The following is a 13,860-nucleotide window of genomic DNA, read 5'->3' on the forward strand; positions in this document are numbered from 1 at the left end:
GGTCCATTGATCATGACTGGGCCAAATATCTCTCGAAATAAGCATCAAACAAAAGAACTACAAAGAACGAAACTTGTCTAGCTTGAAGGGGGAAAGCAGATGGCGCTATGGTTGGCCCGCTAGACGGCACTACCATAGGTCAAATAGATATCAACTGCATTTTTTTAAATAGGAACCCCCACTTTTTATTACATATTTGTGCAGTACGTAAAGAAATATGAATGTTTTAGTTGGACCACTTTGTGATAGATGGTGCTGTAATAGTCACAAACACATGGCTCAATTTTAGACGAACAGTTGGTAACCGGTAGGTTTTTTATATTAAAATACAGAACGTAGGTACATTTGAACATTTTATTTCAGTTGCTCCAATGTGATACATGTACCTTTGTGAACTTATTTCTGAGAATGCATGCTGTTACAGCATGATTACCTGTAAATACCACATTAATGCAATAAATGCTCAAAATGATGTCAGTCAACCTCAATGCATTTGGCAATACCTGTAACAACATTCCTCTCAACAGCAAGTAGTTCGCCTTCCGTAATGTTCGCACATGCATTGACAATGCGCTGACGCATGTTGTCAGGCGTTGTCGGTGGATCACGATAGCAAATATCCTACAACTTCCCCCACAGACATAAATCCGGAGATGTCAGATCTGGTGAACGTGCGGGCCACGGTATGGTGCTTCGACGACCAATCCACCTGTCATGAAATATGCTATTCAATACCGCTTCAACCGCACGCCAGCTATGTGCTGGACATCCATCATGTTGGAAGTACATTGCCATTCTGTCATGCAGTGAAACATCTTGTAGTAACATCGGTAGAACATTACGTAGGAAATCAGCATACATTGCGCCATTCAGATTGCCATCGATAAAATGGGGGCCAATTATCCTTGCTCCCATAATGCCACACCATACATTAACCCGCCAAGGTCGCTGATGTACCACTTTTCAGAGCCTCTGTGGATTTTCCGTTGCCCAATAGTGCACATTATGCCGGTTTACGTTACCGCTGTTGGTGAATGACGCTTCGTCGTAAAATAGAACGCGTGCAAAAATCTGTCATCATCCCGTAATTTCTCTTGTGCCCAGTGGCAGAGCTGTATACGACGTTCAAAGTCGTTGCCATGTAATTCCTGGTGCACAGAAATATGGTACGGGTGCAACTGATGTTGATGTAGCATTCTCAACACAGATGTTTTTGAGATTCCCAATTCTCGCTCAATTTGTCTGCTACCCGATTCTCGCTCAATTTGTCTGCTACTGATGTGCAGATTAACCACAACAGCAGCTAAAACACCTACTTGGGCATCATCATTTGTTGCAGGTCGTGGTTGACGTTTCACATGTGGCTGAACACTAACTGTTTCCTTAAATAAGGTAACTATCTGGCGAACGGTCTGGACACTTGGATGATGTCGTACAGGATACTGAGCAGCATACGTAGCACACGCCCATTGGGCATTTTGATCACAATAGCCATACGTCAACACGATATCAACCTTTTCCGCAATTTGTGAACAGTCCCTTTTAACACAGGTAATGCATCCCGAAGCAAATACCATTCGCACTGGCGGAAAGTTACGTGATACCACATACTTATACGTTTGTGACTATTACAGCGCCATCTATTACAAAGCGAAAAAAGTGGTCCAACTAAAACATTCATATTTCTGTACATACTACACGAATATGTAATAAAAATGGGGGTTCCTATTTAAAAAAACACAGTTGATATCTGTTTGACCTATGGCAGCGCCATCTAGCGAGCCAACCATAGTGCCGTCTGGTTTCCCCATTCAAGCTAAACAAGTTTCGTTCTTTGTAGTTTTTTCGTTTGACGCTCATTTCATGAGATATTTGGCCTAGTCACGATCAATGGACAACCCTGTATACACCTTTTCATTCACATAATACTGAATAATTTCCTTACTTTCAAGCTGTTAGCCCATCACGCAATGTCAACCAAGAAATAGTGAAATCACAATGTGTAGATTGCCGAGTATGACTGTTTTTACCTTCAAAATATGGCAGTTATAATGCTTTTATGGGATCAAAGGCTGTGTCTATGAAATTGCAGACAAGGCCAATACAAAAATGACAGATTACATTTCCTGAGGACAAGCTGACATTGTCACCTTTAATTCCCATGGCAAACAGACATTACCTGCTGTGTCATGCTGTGGGGAAAAGGGGAGGGGGTGGGGGGGTGGGGTGGGGAGAAGACTCAGCACCATAGCCAACTGTGTGATTGTCTTTGGCACTCCTCACAAAAGTGATACTGTTTGCCTCAATGACACCTTGGAGGGGGGACTTAATTGGGCATTATATTCCGCCTGTTACTCTGCCTTTTCATTTGGCATTAGTCAAGTTTTTTCAAAGCTTTCATTTCACCAGTCAAACAGTCCTGACACTTTCTTTGGCTGTGTGCACTGCATAACCTTGACAACAATGTCACTGACAAAGTGGCTACATACAGACAAGACTTCTACCAGAACTTACAGAAAGCCCATCCTTGTCATTACTTCTGAATAATCACATCTCCCTGGAGAAATGTAGGACCATATGAGGCAATACTGATCCTGCCATTTATCTTAGAAGATTGGTTAAAGAAAGGCAAATCAGTGTTTATAGCATTTGTAGATTTACATGAATTCTTTTGACAAATTTGACTGGAATACACTATTTGAAATACTGAAAGTTGTATAATTAAAAAATGGAGCAAAAGACTATTTACAACTTTTATAAAAAACCAGAATGCAGCTGTGAGTCTGAGGACACGAAAGGGAAGCAGTGATCAAGAATGGAGTGAATCAGGTTTGTAGCCTATCCCCAATGCTATTCAATAGGTAGACTGAACAAGCAGTGGAGGACAACAGAAAAATTTGGCAAGGGAATCAAAATGCAAGGAGAACAATTCAAAAATTTGACATTTGCAAGCAACACTAATTTTGTCACACATTAAAGGTCTCTGAAGAATGGTTGATCACAATGAATGTGTCTAAAAGGAGTTGTAAAATGAAGACAAAAAGTGAAAATGATGCATTCCTGGAGCAAAGAACTATCTAGATGTTGACATGAAATCACATCTGCTACAGTGCTGCGGATCTGAGAGCAACTGTATAACTCCTATCATCTCATCGAATTGATCACGGTAGACAAGATAGTTTAAGTATAATACACTGAAAAGGAAACATCTTTGAAATGAGTATATTTATTATGCATGTATTTTTTTATTACCAATGTACTACTAGTTCCTTTATGGTTGATCACAACAAATTGTGAAATGTTAGTTACATGTTCTTTACTGATGACCTTCAGTCTCTCTCTCTCTCTCTCTCTCTCTCTCTCTCTCTCTCTCTCTCTCTCTCTCTCTCTCAACCCCCCCCCCCCCCCCCTCCCCGCTCTTTCTTCAACATCATGCAACATGTGGGAATGCATAACACTGGAAATTCCTGGATGGAATAATGCATATATGTCGATGTGAAACCTTCCAAAAAGATTTTCAGATGATGTCATGTGGCTCTGCTTCTAAGAAAGATATTGGATGATTGCAGAGATGCCTATAATCTTCTGACAGTAGCAGCACATCAATTACACTGCAGTAAAGGAAAAACTTTCTAGCAACCATCAAAGTAGTATTTAAGCAGTCTATCCTTTTAATGGTGCCCATGTCTATATACTTTTAGCAATTCCTTTGCCTGAATTCTCATACATTTTTCTCCAACTTTAGCACTTTCTGTAGCACACTCTCAAAAACAGTTTATGACACCATTTGAATGATCACTACTGGGACTGAATTTCAGCAGTATGGTGGTATAAATATTGAAACACTACTAGTAATAGTAATATTAATAATAATTAAAATCAACTATTGCATATTACAAGGCATTAACTAACCAACATTGGAAAAGACGTACGTTTTTCTTTGATCTCTCTTTTAAGAGATTCTATCCTCTCCTTTTGTGCTAATTCCTTTGCTTTCTTTTCCTGGACTTCCATTTTTAATGCTTTGTATTCTCTTAGCAACGCTAACCTTTCTTCTTCCTTTGACTGCAAGAAATAAAATGCAGCATTATTAATAATTAGTTGTTATTTTTGTGGGTTTGGCTTGAATGTAATGACAACTGGACTGTTAGACCAGTGTCAGTCATCAGATAGCTGTTTATGGAAGACAGACATACTATATAAATATTTTCAATAAATTTAGTAAACTGTCTGTCAGTGCTGAGAAATATGGAAAACAATCAACATGCAAAAAAGCTCAAGGTGATGACTCATCATACAATTTCTGAGATTTCCAGGTTGAAATTCCAAATTTTCCAGAAGTAATTTTTTGTTGTATGTGAGAGCAAGTTTTATTTATCTAACTTCCATGGCTGCTAATTAAACACTTTTAGTTGCCACTTGATTTAATGGTGGTTATTACACATTGAGCTAGCATTGTAAACAAGTTTGCTAAGAAATATGAATACAGGGTGTGCATCAAGACCGGGAACACTTTCAATTATTTACTGCACAAGAACCAAACACTGTACAGATATCATACATATGTCATTTTGAAGAGAAACTCAAAGTCTCTCTCTCTTCCCCCCCCCCCCCCCCCCCACATATATATACAGCCATAGCGTAGTTTGGCAATTTGCCAATAGTCAGTGCTAGCCAAAACACGGCCGTGTTACAGAAGGGGACAGCTGCTTCATGAAATGGCTACCCCAATCGCCAAATCGCACTGTGAGAGCCTTTTGTTTCTATGGGGACAAATTAATGATCTGGTGTACGTACTGCTTCTACCACTCAACGTAGAAGAGCTCCGGGAGAATACAAGAAGTGACTGACACACTGGTACGGGCATGGCAAGAATTCTATTACCATATTGACATCTGCCGAGTCACTCACGGTTTGCATACTGAATGCTTGCAAAAAAACGCACCTTTCAGAGTTTCTCTTCAAAATGCAATATGCATGACATCTGTACAATATTTAGTTCGTGTGCAATAAATAATTTAAAGTGTTCCTGGACTTTATGTACACCCAGTATAATGTTCAATATGAATAGCATGTTCAATATTAATACTCTGTAACAACAGGAATATGTAATAATTTACTATATATTTTATTCATACTGAGAAAAGTTATTAGAACACAGTATGAAGGAAAGGTAAAGTAGCACACAACAAATTTACTAATGAATTTTTATTGTTCTACAGTACAAAAAATACTCGCCTCAGTATTCAAAAATAGTGTCAGCCAAAACCAAAAGAATGTCACATCAGCTTTAAACTGATTTGGAAGTAGTATTTGAAACAAAATGGTTGAGAATGTCACAATGAAAGACTATTGATTCAAAAGGCTCTAAGCACTATGTGACTTACCTTCTGAGGCCATCAGTCACCTAGAACTTAGAACTAATTGAACCTAACTAACCTAAGGACATCCTACACATCCATGCCTGAGACAGGATTCGAACCTGCGACTGTAGCGGTCGCTCGACTCCAGACTGTAGCGCCTAGAACCGCACGGCCACTCCGGCTGGCGAAAGACTATTCCAAGAAATATTTGAATGAAGGTAATTCAGACATAATATGGCACCACATTTGCTTACAAATTTTACTGAAGATAAATGAAATTAAAAAGCACTATGTTACTCTACATAACCTCCTTCACTGGACAGTGTACTTCTTAGCCTATGTGTTCATACATCGGAAGCAATTCCCTGAAGTTGTCAGTGAATTACCCCAACTACTACCACTTTCTGTAGCTCGAGCACAAGTAATTTGGCGAGTTTAGAATAGGTGCATTTCACCACTTCACTGACCCATGCACACTGGTGTGCAGTGCTACAGAGGGGGAGAAGAGAAGTGGGCAGAGGCAGATGGAGGACAGCAATTAGGGAAGATCGAGGCCTGGAGGTTATGGGAGAGTGTTCCAACTAGTGCAGCTATGATTAAAACAATTTATTACAGAATAACCATTTGACATAATAATTTACTAATATATAAGAAACTATCAGCCTTGATTGCGGTAATGAAACCAATCTTTACCTAGGTTTCAGCCCAAATAATTGACCCGTCTTCAGAATATATACCTGAATCTATAATTTGTCTAAGAGGGCATGTCTTATTTCTAGACCATGCCCTCTTAGACAAATTATAGATTCAGGTATATCTTCTGAAGAAGGCTCAATTATTTGGGCTGAAACCTAGGTAAAGGTTTGTTTCATTACCACAATCGAGGCTGATAGTGTCTTATATATTAGATTATCACAATTGCTGACTGTGCTGCTATGTTGAAAGTACATCATAATTTACATTTGATGCAGTTACATAGTTACTAGTTTTTTTTAGACCACTTATGTTAGTAAACCTCAATGTATGCTCCCTCGGTAGCTTGGAGAATGTTGAGATGGTATTCACGTTCCCACCAGGTGTTTCGTAACATGTATTCTGTCACGGTATCCACAGCAACTTGTATCCTAGCCTTCAGTTCATCAATGTCAGCAACTGGTGTGACGAAGACTGTCCTCGATATAGCCCCAGAAAAAAAGGTGAAGGGGTGTAATATCTGGAGAGCAGGGTGGCCAGGGTGTTGGACCGTTCTTTGCAAGCCACCGATCCGGAAATGTTTCATCCAGGAAATCACGCACTATCAAAGCCCAATGGGGGGTGCTCCATCTTGCTGGAAAAGTATCCACGGTCTATATTCTTCTAACTGTGTGGCAATGAACTGTTGCCAAACATGGAAGTAAATGTTAGCGGTAATGGATTTTTCCGTGTTGAAAAACAGACCAAAAACCTTGTTATGCATGAGGCCACACCAAACATTCATTTTTTCACTGTTTCACAGTAACTGTACAGTAGCATGTAGAGACTCTGAACCCCTTGTATGGACATTATGCCTCGTTACCATTCCACTGACACGAAAGGTGGATACATCAGTAAAGAATATGCGATTTAAGTAATCATTAGCACCATCAATCCTGTTTAGAATCTCAGCTGCAAATTCAGCATGTGTCAGCAAATCATTCGGTTGCAAGGCCTGCAAAATTTGCACTTTGTAAGCACACAACCTAAGCCTTTCACGAAGAATCTTCACCACACTTGCTTGCGATATTTGAAGTTCACAAGAAGATCGACGAGTCGATTTAGACGGACTCTGTCAAAATGATTGTCTAACACTATCAACAGTTGCATCACTTACACAAGGCCTGCCACTTCGAGGACGATCTTCAACACTGCCCGTTTCGTTAAACTTTGCATACCTCGCTTTACCGATTTAAAGTCAGGAGGGCTGCGTCCATAGGAAGCCCGAAATTTACGCCGAACACCGACTGGTGATTTCGTTTTGTGAAAAGAAAGCACACATTGCTCTTTCACCTGCTCTGATGCCATTTCTCCAGCAATTAACGTGACCTAACAGACCGCATTGGTGTTGTGGAGCACTAGCACCATCTACTGGTCGCAACAACTAGTAACACTAGCCTATGTAACAGCATCAAATGTAACTTATTATGACAAATGGTTATTCTGTTATAATTTTTTATGATCAGGGCAAGACTTTGCGCTCACCCTGTATTTCTTCTGTAACCCAACATTTCTTTACAGTCACTTTCGTTGCCTTTATGTCTGTCTGTTCAACTTAAGTGACTGCCCTTTTTTCGAAAGTTCATTCCTCTTCAACTGAACTGCCTACTGTGAATTTTTTGTCACAGCATCTACAGCCTTAGATAACCTCAAACACATCTCGCCCATCCTCAGTGCTTCAGTATCCAACTCCTTCCACTTTGATTCTTCCAGAAGATTATCTTACACTTCTCTCTACTCTTCATTACTCAATCGTGATCCGAGTATCTGCATCTGGGTATGCCTTAAAACCCAATATCCGATTTTGGAATCTCTTCTTACGATCCAAGTGCATCTCCTCCTCTAATAAATCATTAACAGTATATTCGCTATTACCAGCTGAAATTTGTTGCAGACAGAGCTATTGAAATAATAGTCTGCTCACTCAGAACATGGCATACAGACTTATGAAAAATACCCAATCACTGAGACATGTAACATTTCACTGCCACACCGAACACTGAAGTGGAACCGAGGCTTGCAGCAGAAAGTGACTGATTACAATCTGGCAACAACCCAAGATTCTTGGATTTCCCAAATTTTAACCACACCATTATGGCTCACCTATATTACCATCGAGGGAGTACATGCAGGTTATGTAATTAACATAAGAACAATGAACAACTGAATGAAGCATTGCAGTTGTACAGACACCGACTTCATCTTCGGGAATATTTTGCTCTGTCCTGTCACCCAGATGTTGGCTTTTTGTCATTTTCCTAAATCACTTCAGGCAAATACCAGATATGTGCGTTCAGCAAGACCACAGCTAACCAACTGTCCTAGCCTCATAAAACATTCTGTGTGCATGTGTACTGGAGCTACTTGTATTCATAGTGTTATGGTGAGACATCTTACACCATCATGACAATTTCTGGGTTAAATAAGCACATACATAAAACAGAATGACATAGATCTGGTCTGCTGCTCTGGTCTGCTGCTATCTGCTCAAGCAGTCTATGAATGATAAAGTACAGAGGAAAATCACAGGTGTATCAGTAATGGTAACGCTAATGCAAAAAGAATGGATAGGAAGATCTGTTACGACTAGACCTCTAACAATATATAACAGCAAATAATCACCACAGAGACTTTTTTAAAATAGTGCAAACTTACATTTTTTTCATCAGATTCAGACTTCTTTTTCATTTCACTCATAGCCACACGTCTCCGTATCATCTTCACCTCCTCTTCTGGACGGATGCGCATCATCATCTCTTCTATGATTGGTCGTATTTGTGGATTACACACACTGGATAGTACAACATGCTATTACGATTGGTTTGCCGTGTTAAAAATAAAAGTTAATAGTCAAAGAAATAATATAAATACAAAAGTTACAAGACATCAGAAAATATCAGGGTATTTACAAATATTTAGCAAATTACACAGCACAGTAGTGTCACCTAGTGAAATGCACAGTTACCACTGTTTTAAAGTTTTTCATTTGTTACTGTTAGAAAAAACAGCTCAGAAACAGACGAACAACTAGAATGACAACAGCACAACCAGTGTTCGGCTGTAGTGAACTGTTTAAATACAAACAAATATGAACCTAGACTATACTAGATGCCAGTCTTACAACAACCTTTACTTAGCATTCGCATTCATTGCTTTCATCAACTCGACCAAGTTATCACCTTTCACCCTAAACTAGACTTCAGGCTACTGCTACAGAACTGTGTCATCACAACCAATCAACCCCACTTCAGCACGACACCAGTTGTACCATACTCATTCTAGCAGCTCACCAGAAACTGGCTAAGGTTTTTCAGCTTGCATTTAAGGAAACTTGCGAAAAATGGAAATTGTGTGTGAGAGATTTGTTATATGACTTAACAATTTTGTAATGGCCAAAATCAACAACCGTGCCTCAAATCCTATTGTTCAACTTTTGATAATCACCTTCACAGATGGCTGTTTACAATTCATCACAAACATGATTCTGTGAGAAGTAAATTATGTTAAGATGAGATCCGGAAGGACTGGCACATGACTTATTGTGATACATCCCAAGGCACGATGAGACTGCAACGTATTTGATTTTGCATTAACATCTAGCTATGAAAAAGATCTGTTCCCAACAAATGCCACAAAACTGAAGTGTCAATTACTGTAAGGAAATGCTTAAAAAATTCTATCAACGGGAAGCAAGATGTCGATACAAAATCCTAACAGGAGACAAAACTGTCATATTCCAGAAACTAAGTAACGATCACTTGTTTGTGTGTCCGAGTCAAAGTGAGACAAAGAGGTTTACGACAATTACTGAAGTAGAAAAAATAAATTAGAAACTAGAATGCAGATTACCATGGCTGGCTGATCATGAGAATAGAAAGGAGAAGAGAGCCACTCTGCATTACATTAAAACCACCACCCTAAAAGCCGTACAGTGGAGGACACAGAGGGACAAAGGACATACCCTAAAACTCATATCAAATGATAAAACACACCCTCACAAATAGAACATAGAACTAAAGCTACTGTTGGAGCATTGTCGCCTAACACTGAAGGTAGGGTGCTGGGAAATTTAAAAGTCCGCCACAGACCGGCTAAAAGTGGGCAGTCCAGCAAGAGGTGAACGACTGTAATTTGGAAGCCACAGCGATATTGAGGTGGGTCCTCGTGACGGAGGAGGTAACTAGGTGTGAGCCACGTACGGTCGATACGGAGTCGACAAAGAACAACTGATTCTATGCAAGACGCCCGCAGGGAAGACTTCCACATATTCGCAGTCTCCTTAATGACACAGTTTGTTGTGCATACTGTTACGTCACTCCGTCTCCCAAAGCTGAAAAACCTTGTGACATAAGACAGAACACACGGCAGTTTCATCAGAGATACCCATTTCCAGGGGAGGTTTCCGCATAGCCTGTCAACAAGTTCGTTACCTGGGATTTCAACGTGTCCTGGGGTCCACACAAACACCACTGAACAAGTGGACCGTTCCCAGGCAGACGTGGCCTCCTGCATGTTTGCTACTAAAGGATGGCGAGGATAGCACTGGCCGGTAGCTCGGAAGCTGCTCAGGGAGTCAGAACAGAGAGGAAACTGCTTACCAGAACAGGAACGAATGTACTGAAGTGGATGAGATATGGCCACCAGCTCTGCAGTAAATACATTGCAGCTGGCAGGCAAGGAATGCTGTTCAATATGGTCTCTGAACATAGGCGAAGCTAACATTACCATCAGCCATCGAGTAAACAACTTCGGAGTCCCAGTACACGTCAAGAATTGAGAGGAAGCGACAGCAGAGAGCGTCGGGGTTAAAATGGTCCTTAGGGCCGTGCAAAAGGTCCAAACAACGCTTCGGCCGAGGTATACACCGTGGAGGTGTACGTGAATGGACCTCAAGCAGAGATGGTAAAGAGAAGGACTCCAGTTCAGAGAGAAGGGATCACACGCGAACCGAAATCGTGAGCCCTAATGTTGGCCACCGATGCGGGAGGTAAACTGCTGCATGCGGGAAAAGAAGACAGTAATTCAGATGCTCAGAGGAGCTACGAATGTGTGCAACAAAACTGTCAAGAAGTTGTGCACATCAGATCCACAATCGAGGGACTCTGGCCTCCACCAGGACACTGGTCACCCGACTCTTTCTAAAAGCTCCTGTCGCTAGGCAAATGCCACAGTGGTGCACTGGGTTGACTAAACGCAATGCTGAGGGCACCACCGAGCCGTAAACCGGACTCCCATAGTGAAGGCAGGATTGAACAAGGGCTCTGTAGAGCTGCAGCAACGTAGAGCGATCTGCACCCGAGTTGGTGTTGCTCAGGCAGCGGAAGGCACTGAGATGCTGCCAGCACTTCTGCTTACGCTGACTAAGTCAATTGAGCTTCTGGATGTCCTAAGAATCACTATATCTTCACTACAGTGAGTGGATCATCAATAAGATGAAGTTCAGGTTCCGGACGAATGGTACGACGCTGACAGAAGTGCACGACACACGACTTTGCGGCAGGAAACTGGAAGCTGTGGGCTAGCGCCCATGACTGTGCCTTGTGAATGGCACCCTGCAGGTGCTGCTCAGCAACACCAGTACTGGAGGAGCAGTACAAAACGCAGAAGCCATCTGCATACAGAGAAGGGGAGACCGACAGCCCTACAGCTGCTGCTAAGCCGTTGATTGGCACTACAAAATTGAGACACACTCAATACGGAGCCCTGAGGAATGCCATTCTCCTGAATATGAGGGAGGGGGGTGGGGGGGGGGCGGATTATGGGAGGCACCAACCTGGACACAGAGAGTACGGAGCTAGAGGAAGTTTTGGATAAGTGGAGACCCCACTTATACAATGTGGCAAGGATATGATGTCACCAGGTCGTGTCAAATGCTTTACGGAAGTAAAAAAAGACAGCAACCAGATGTTGGCATCTGAAAAAAGCTGTTTGGATGGCAGACTTGAGGGACACAAGATTAGCAGTGGTAGAGCGACCCTGGCAGAAACCGCCCTGACATGGAGCTATTAGGCCATGTGACTCCATCTCCCAACCCAACAACAAACACACAATATGTTCCAGCAGCTTATAAAGAACATTGGTAGGGCTGATGGTCCAATTACTATCCGCATCAAGTGGGTTTTTACTGGGTTTGAGCAGTGGAACGACAGTGTTCTCCCGCCTTGCGATGAAAAGATGCCATCACACCAGATCTAGTTGAAGATGATGAGGAAATGGCACTTGTAGTCAGAAGAGAGATCATCTGAATGCGGATCCAATCCGGCCCACGAGCTGTGCCGGGTCAATGTGCAAGTGCGCTGAGGAGCTCCCACTCCATAAATGGAGCGTTAAAGGGTTCACTGTGGCGTGTAGTGAATGAGAGGACTTCCCTTTCCACTCGCCGTTTCAGGGTGCAAAAGGCTGGGGGGGAGGGGGGTGTAGTTCTCCAACGCAGAGGTTCAAACACAGTGCTCGGCATTCGCGTTTGCGTCGGTACAGAGCACGCCATTGATGGTAACACCAGGGACACCTGTTGGGGTCTGGTACCCAAAAAGACATCTGATCTTTGTCCAGACATGGGAAGGTGACATATGGCACCCAATGGTCGACACCTACCTCTACCAACACTCCTGTTTCCGTCGTTTTACAAGCTGGCATACACGGGTACGGACTCGCTTAAAGGCTATCAGATACTGTAAAGAGTGCCGCTCATGTCACTGTAGAGCTTGCCAACTAATTGCCTAATTGCCTCAGTAATTTCCGGCAACCACCAAGGGACTGTTTTTCGCCGGGGAGGGGGTGGGGGGGGGGGCACCCTAAAGAGCGAGGGATCACCTGTTCAACCGTCACATCGATGTTACCATGTCAGGGAGAGTTTAAGTTAAAGTTTCCCAATCCACCTTGTTTAAAGCCCATCTGGGCAGGCATCTGTGGGCCTGACGCAGGGGCAGTGACAGGAAGATGGGGAAGTGGTCACTACCACACAGGTCGTCACGTGATCTCCAGTGGATAGATGGGGAAAGTCCTGGGCTGCGAATTGATAAATCAATGGTCAAGTAACTAAGTAACCACACTCAAATGTGTGGCAGGCCCAGTATTTAGGAGGCAGAGATCGAATTGCGTCAGTAAAGTTTCAACAGCTCTGCCTCGGCCAGTAACCACGGTGCCACCCCACAAGGGGTTATGGGCGTTAAAATCTCCCAAAAGTAGGAAAGGTTTAGGGAGTTGATAAATCAGTGCATCTAATACATTCAGGGGTACTGCACCATCTGGAGGGAGATATACGTTGCAGACAGTTATTTCCAGTGTCATCCATATTCTGACAGCCACAGCTTCAAGAGGGGTTTGAAGGCACACATTTTCACTACAGACCGAGTTTACGACATAAATGTGAACTCCACCCGACACTATTATAATAGCTACGGTTCATATAATATCCCTTATAGTTGCAGGGGGCAGGTGTCTGCATTGCCGGGAACCAGGTTTCCTGGAGGGCAATGCAGAAAGCAGGTGTAAAGCTTAACAGTTGCCATAGCTCAGCCAAGTGGTGCAAAAAACTGCCGCAATTCCACTGGAGAATGACATCAGCGTGCGACTGGGAAGGTTTGGAACGTTCAATGAGGCAGTTTATGCCTCAGGGTCACCTGCTGCCACCGACTTTTTGCCTGAGCAGTCTATATCCATTGTGTGTGAGGGTCCAGCAGAGCTTTTAGGAAGCAGTGGTGTGGGCGCCACCACAAGTTCCTTGTTCTTGGGGGTCTTCTTTTCTGATTTCTCGTACTGTTCC

General features: G+C 42.5%; 2 protein-coding genes and 1 long non-coding RNA gene across 19 annotated transcripts in view; 2 read left to right on the forward strand and 1 right to left on the reverse strand.

Annotated features, from left to right (window-relative positions):
- The window catches only part of LOC126143123 (disks large homolog 5-like), a 1,046,479-nt gene that overhangs the window by 806,963 nt on the left and 225,656 nt on the right, over positions 1-13,860 (reverse strand). The window contains exons 1-2 of one of the 12 annotated variants that reach the window (XM_049915313.1): positions 8,751-8,886; positions 3,933-4,065 (exon numbers count right to left, since the gene is read on the reverse strand). The exons of the other annotated variants lie outside the window; for them this stretch is intronic. Coding sequence (XP_049771270.1) covers positions 3,933-4,065; positions 8,751-8,849 — 232 coding nt within the window. The 5' untranslated portion in view covers positions 8,850-8,886. Of the gene's footprint in view, positions 1-3,932; positions 4,066-8,750; positions 8,887-13,860 lie in introns of those variants that run through there. 12 annotated transcript variants of the gene reach the window in all.
- LOC126143121 (disks large homolog 5-like) overlaps positions 1-13,860 on the forward strand; it is an 886,848-nt gene that overhangs the window by 299,360 nt on the left and 573,628 nt on the right. The window lies entirely within an intron of this gene.
- Positions 1-13,860, forward strand: part of LOC126143160 (uncharacterized) — a 237,725-nt gene that overhangs the window by 24,669 nt on the left and 199,196 nt on the right. The window lies entirely within an intron of this gene.

Source organism: Schistocerca cancellata, unplaced genomic scaffold, assembly GCF_023864275.1.
Source record: "Schistocerca cancellata isolate TAMUIC-IGC-003103 unplaced genomic scaffold, iqSchCanc2.1 HiC_scaffold_782, whole genome shotgun sequence".
NCBI classification, from domain to species: Eukaryota; Metazoa; Arthropoda; class Insecta; order Orthoptera; family Acrididae; genus Schistocerca; species Schistocerca cancellata.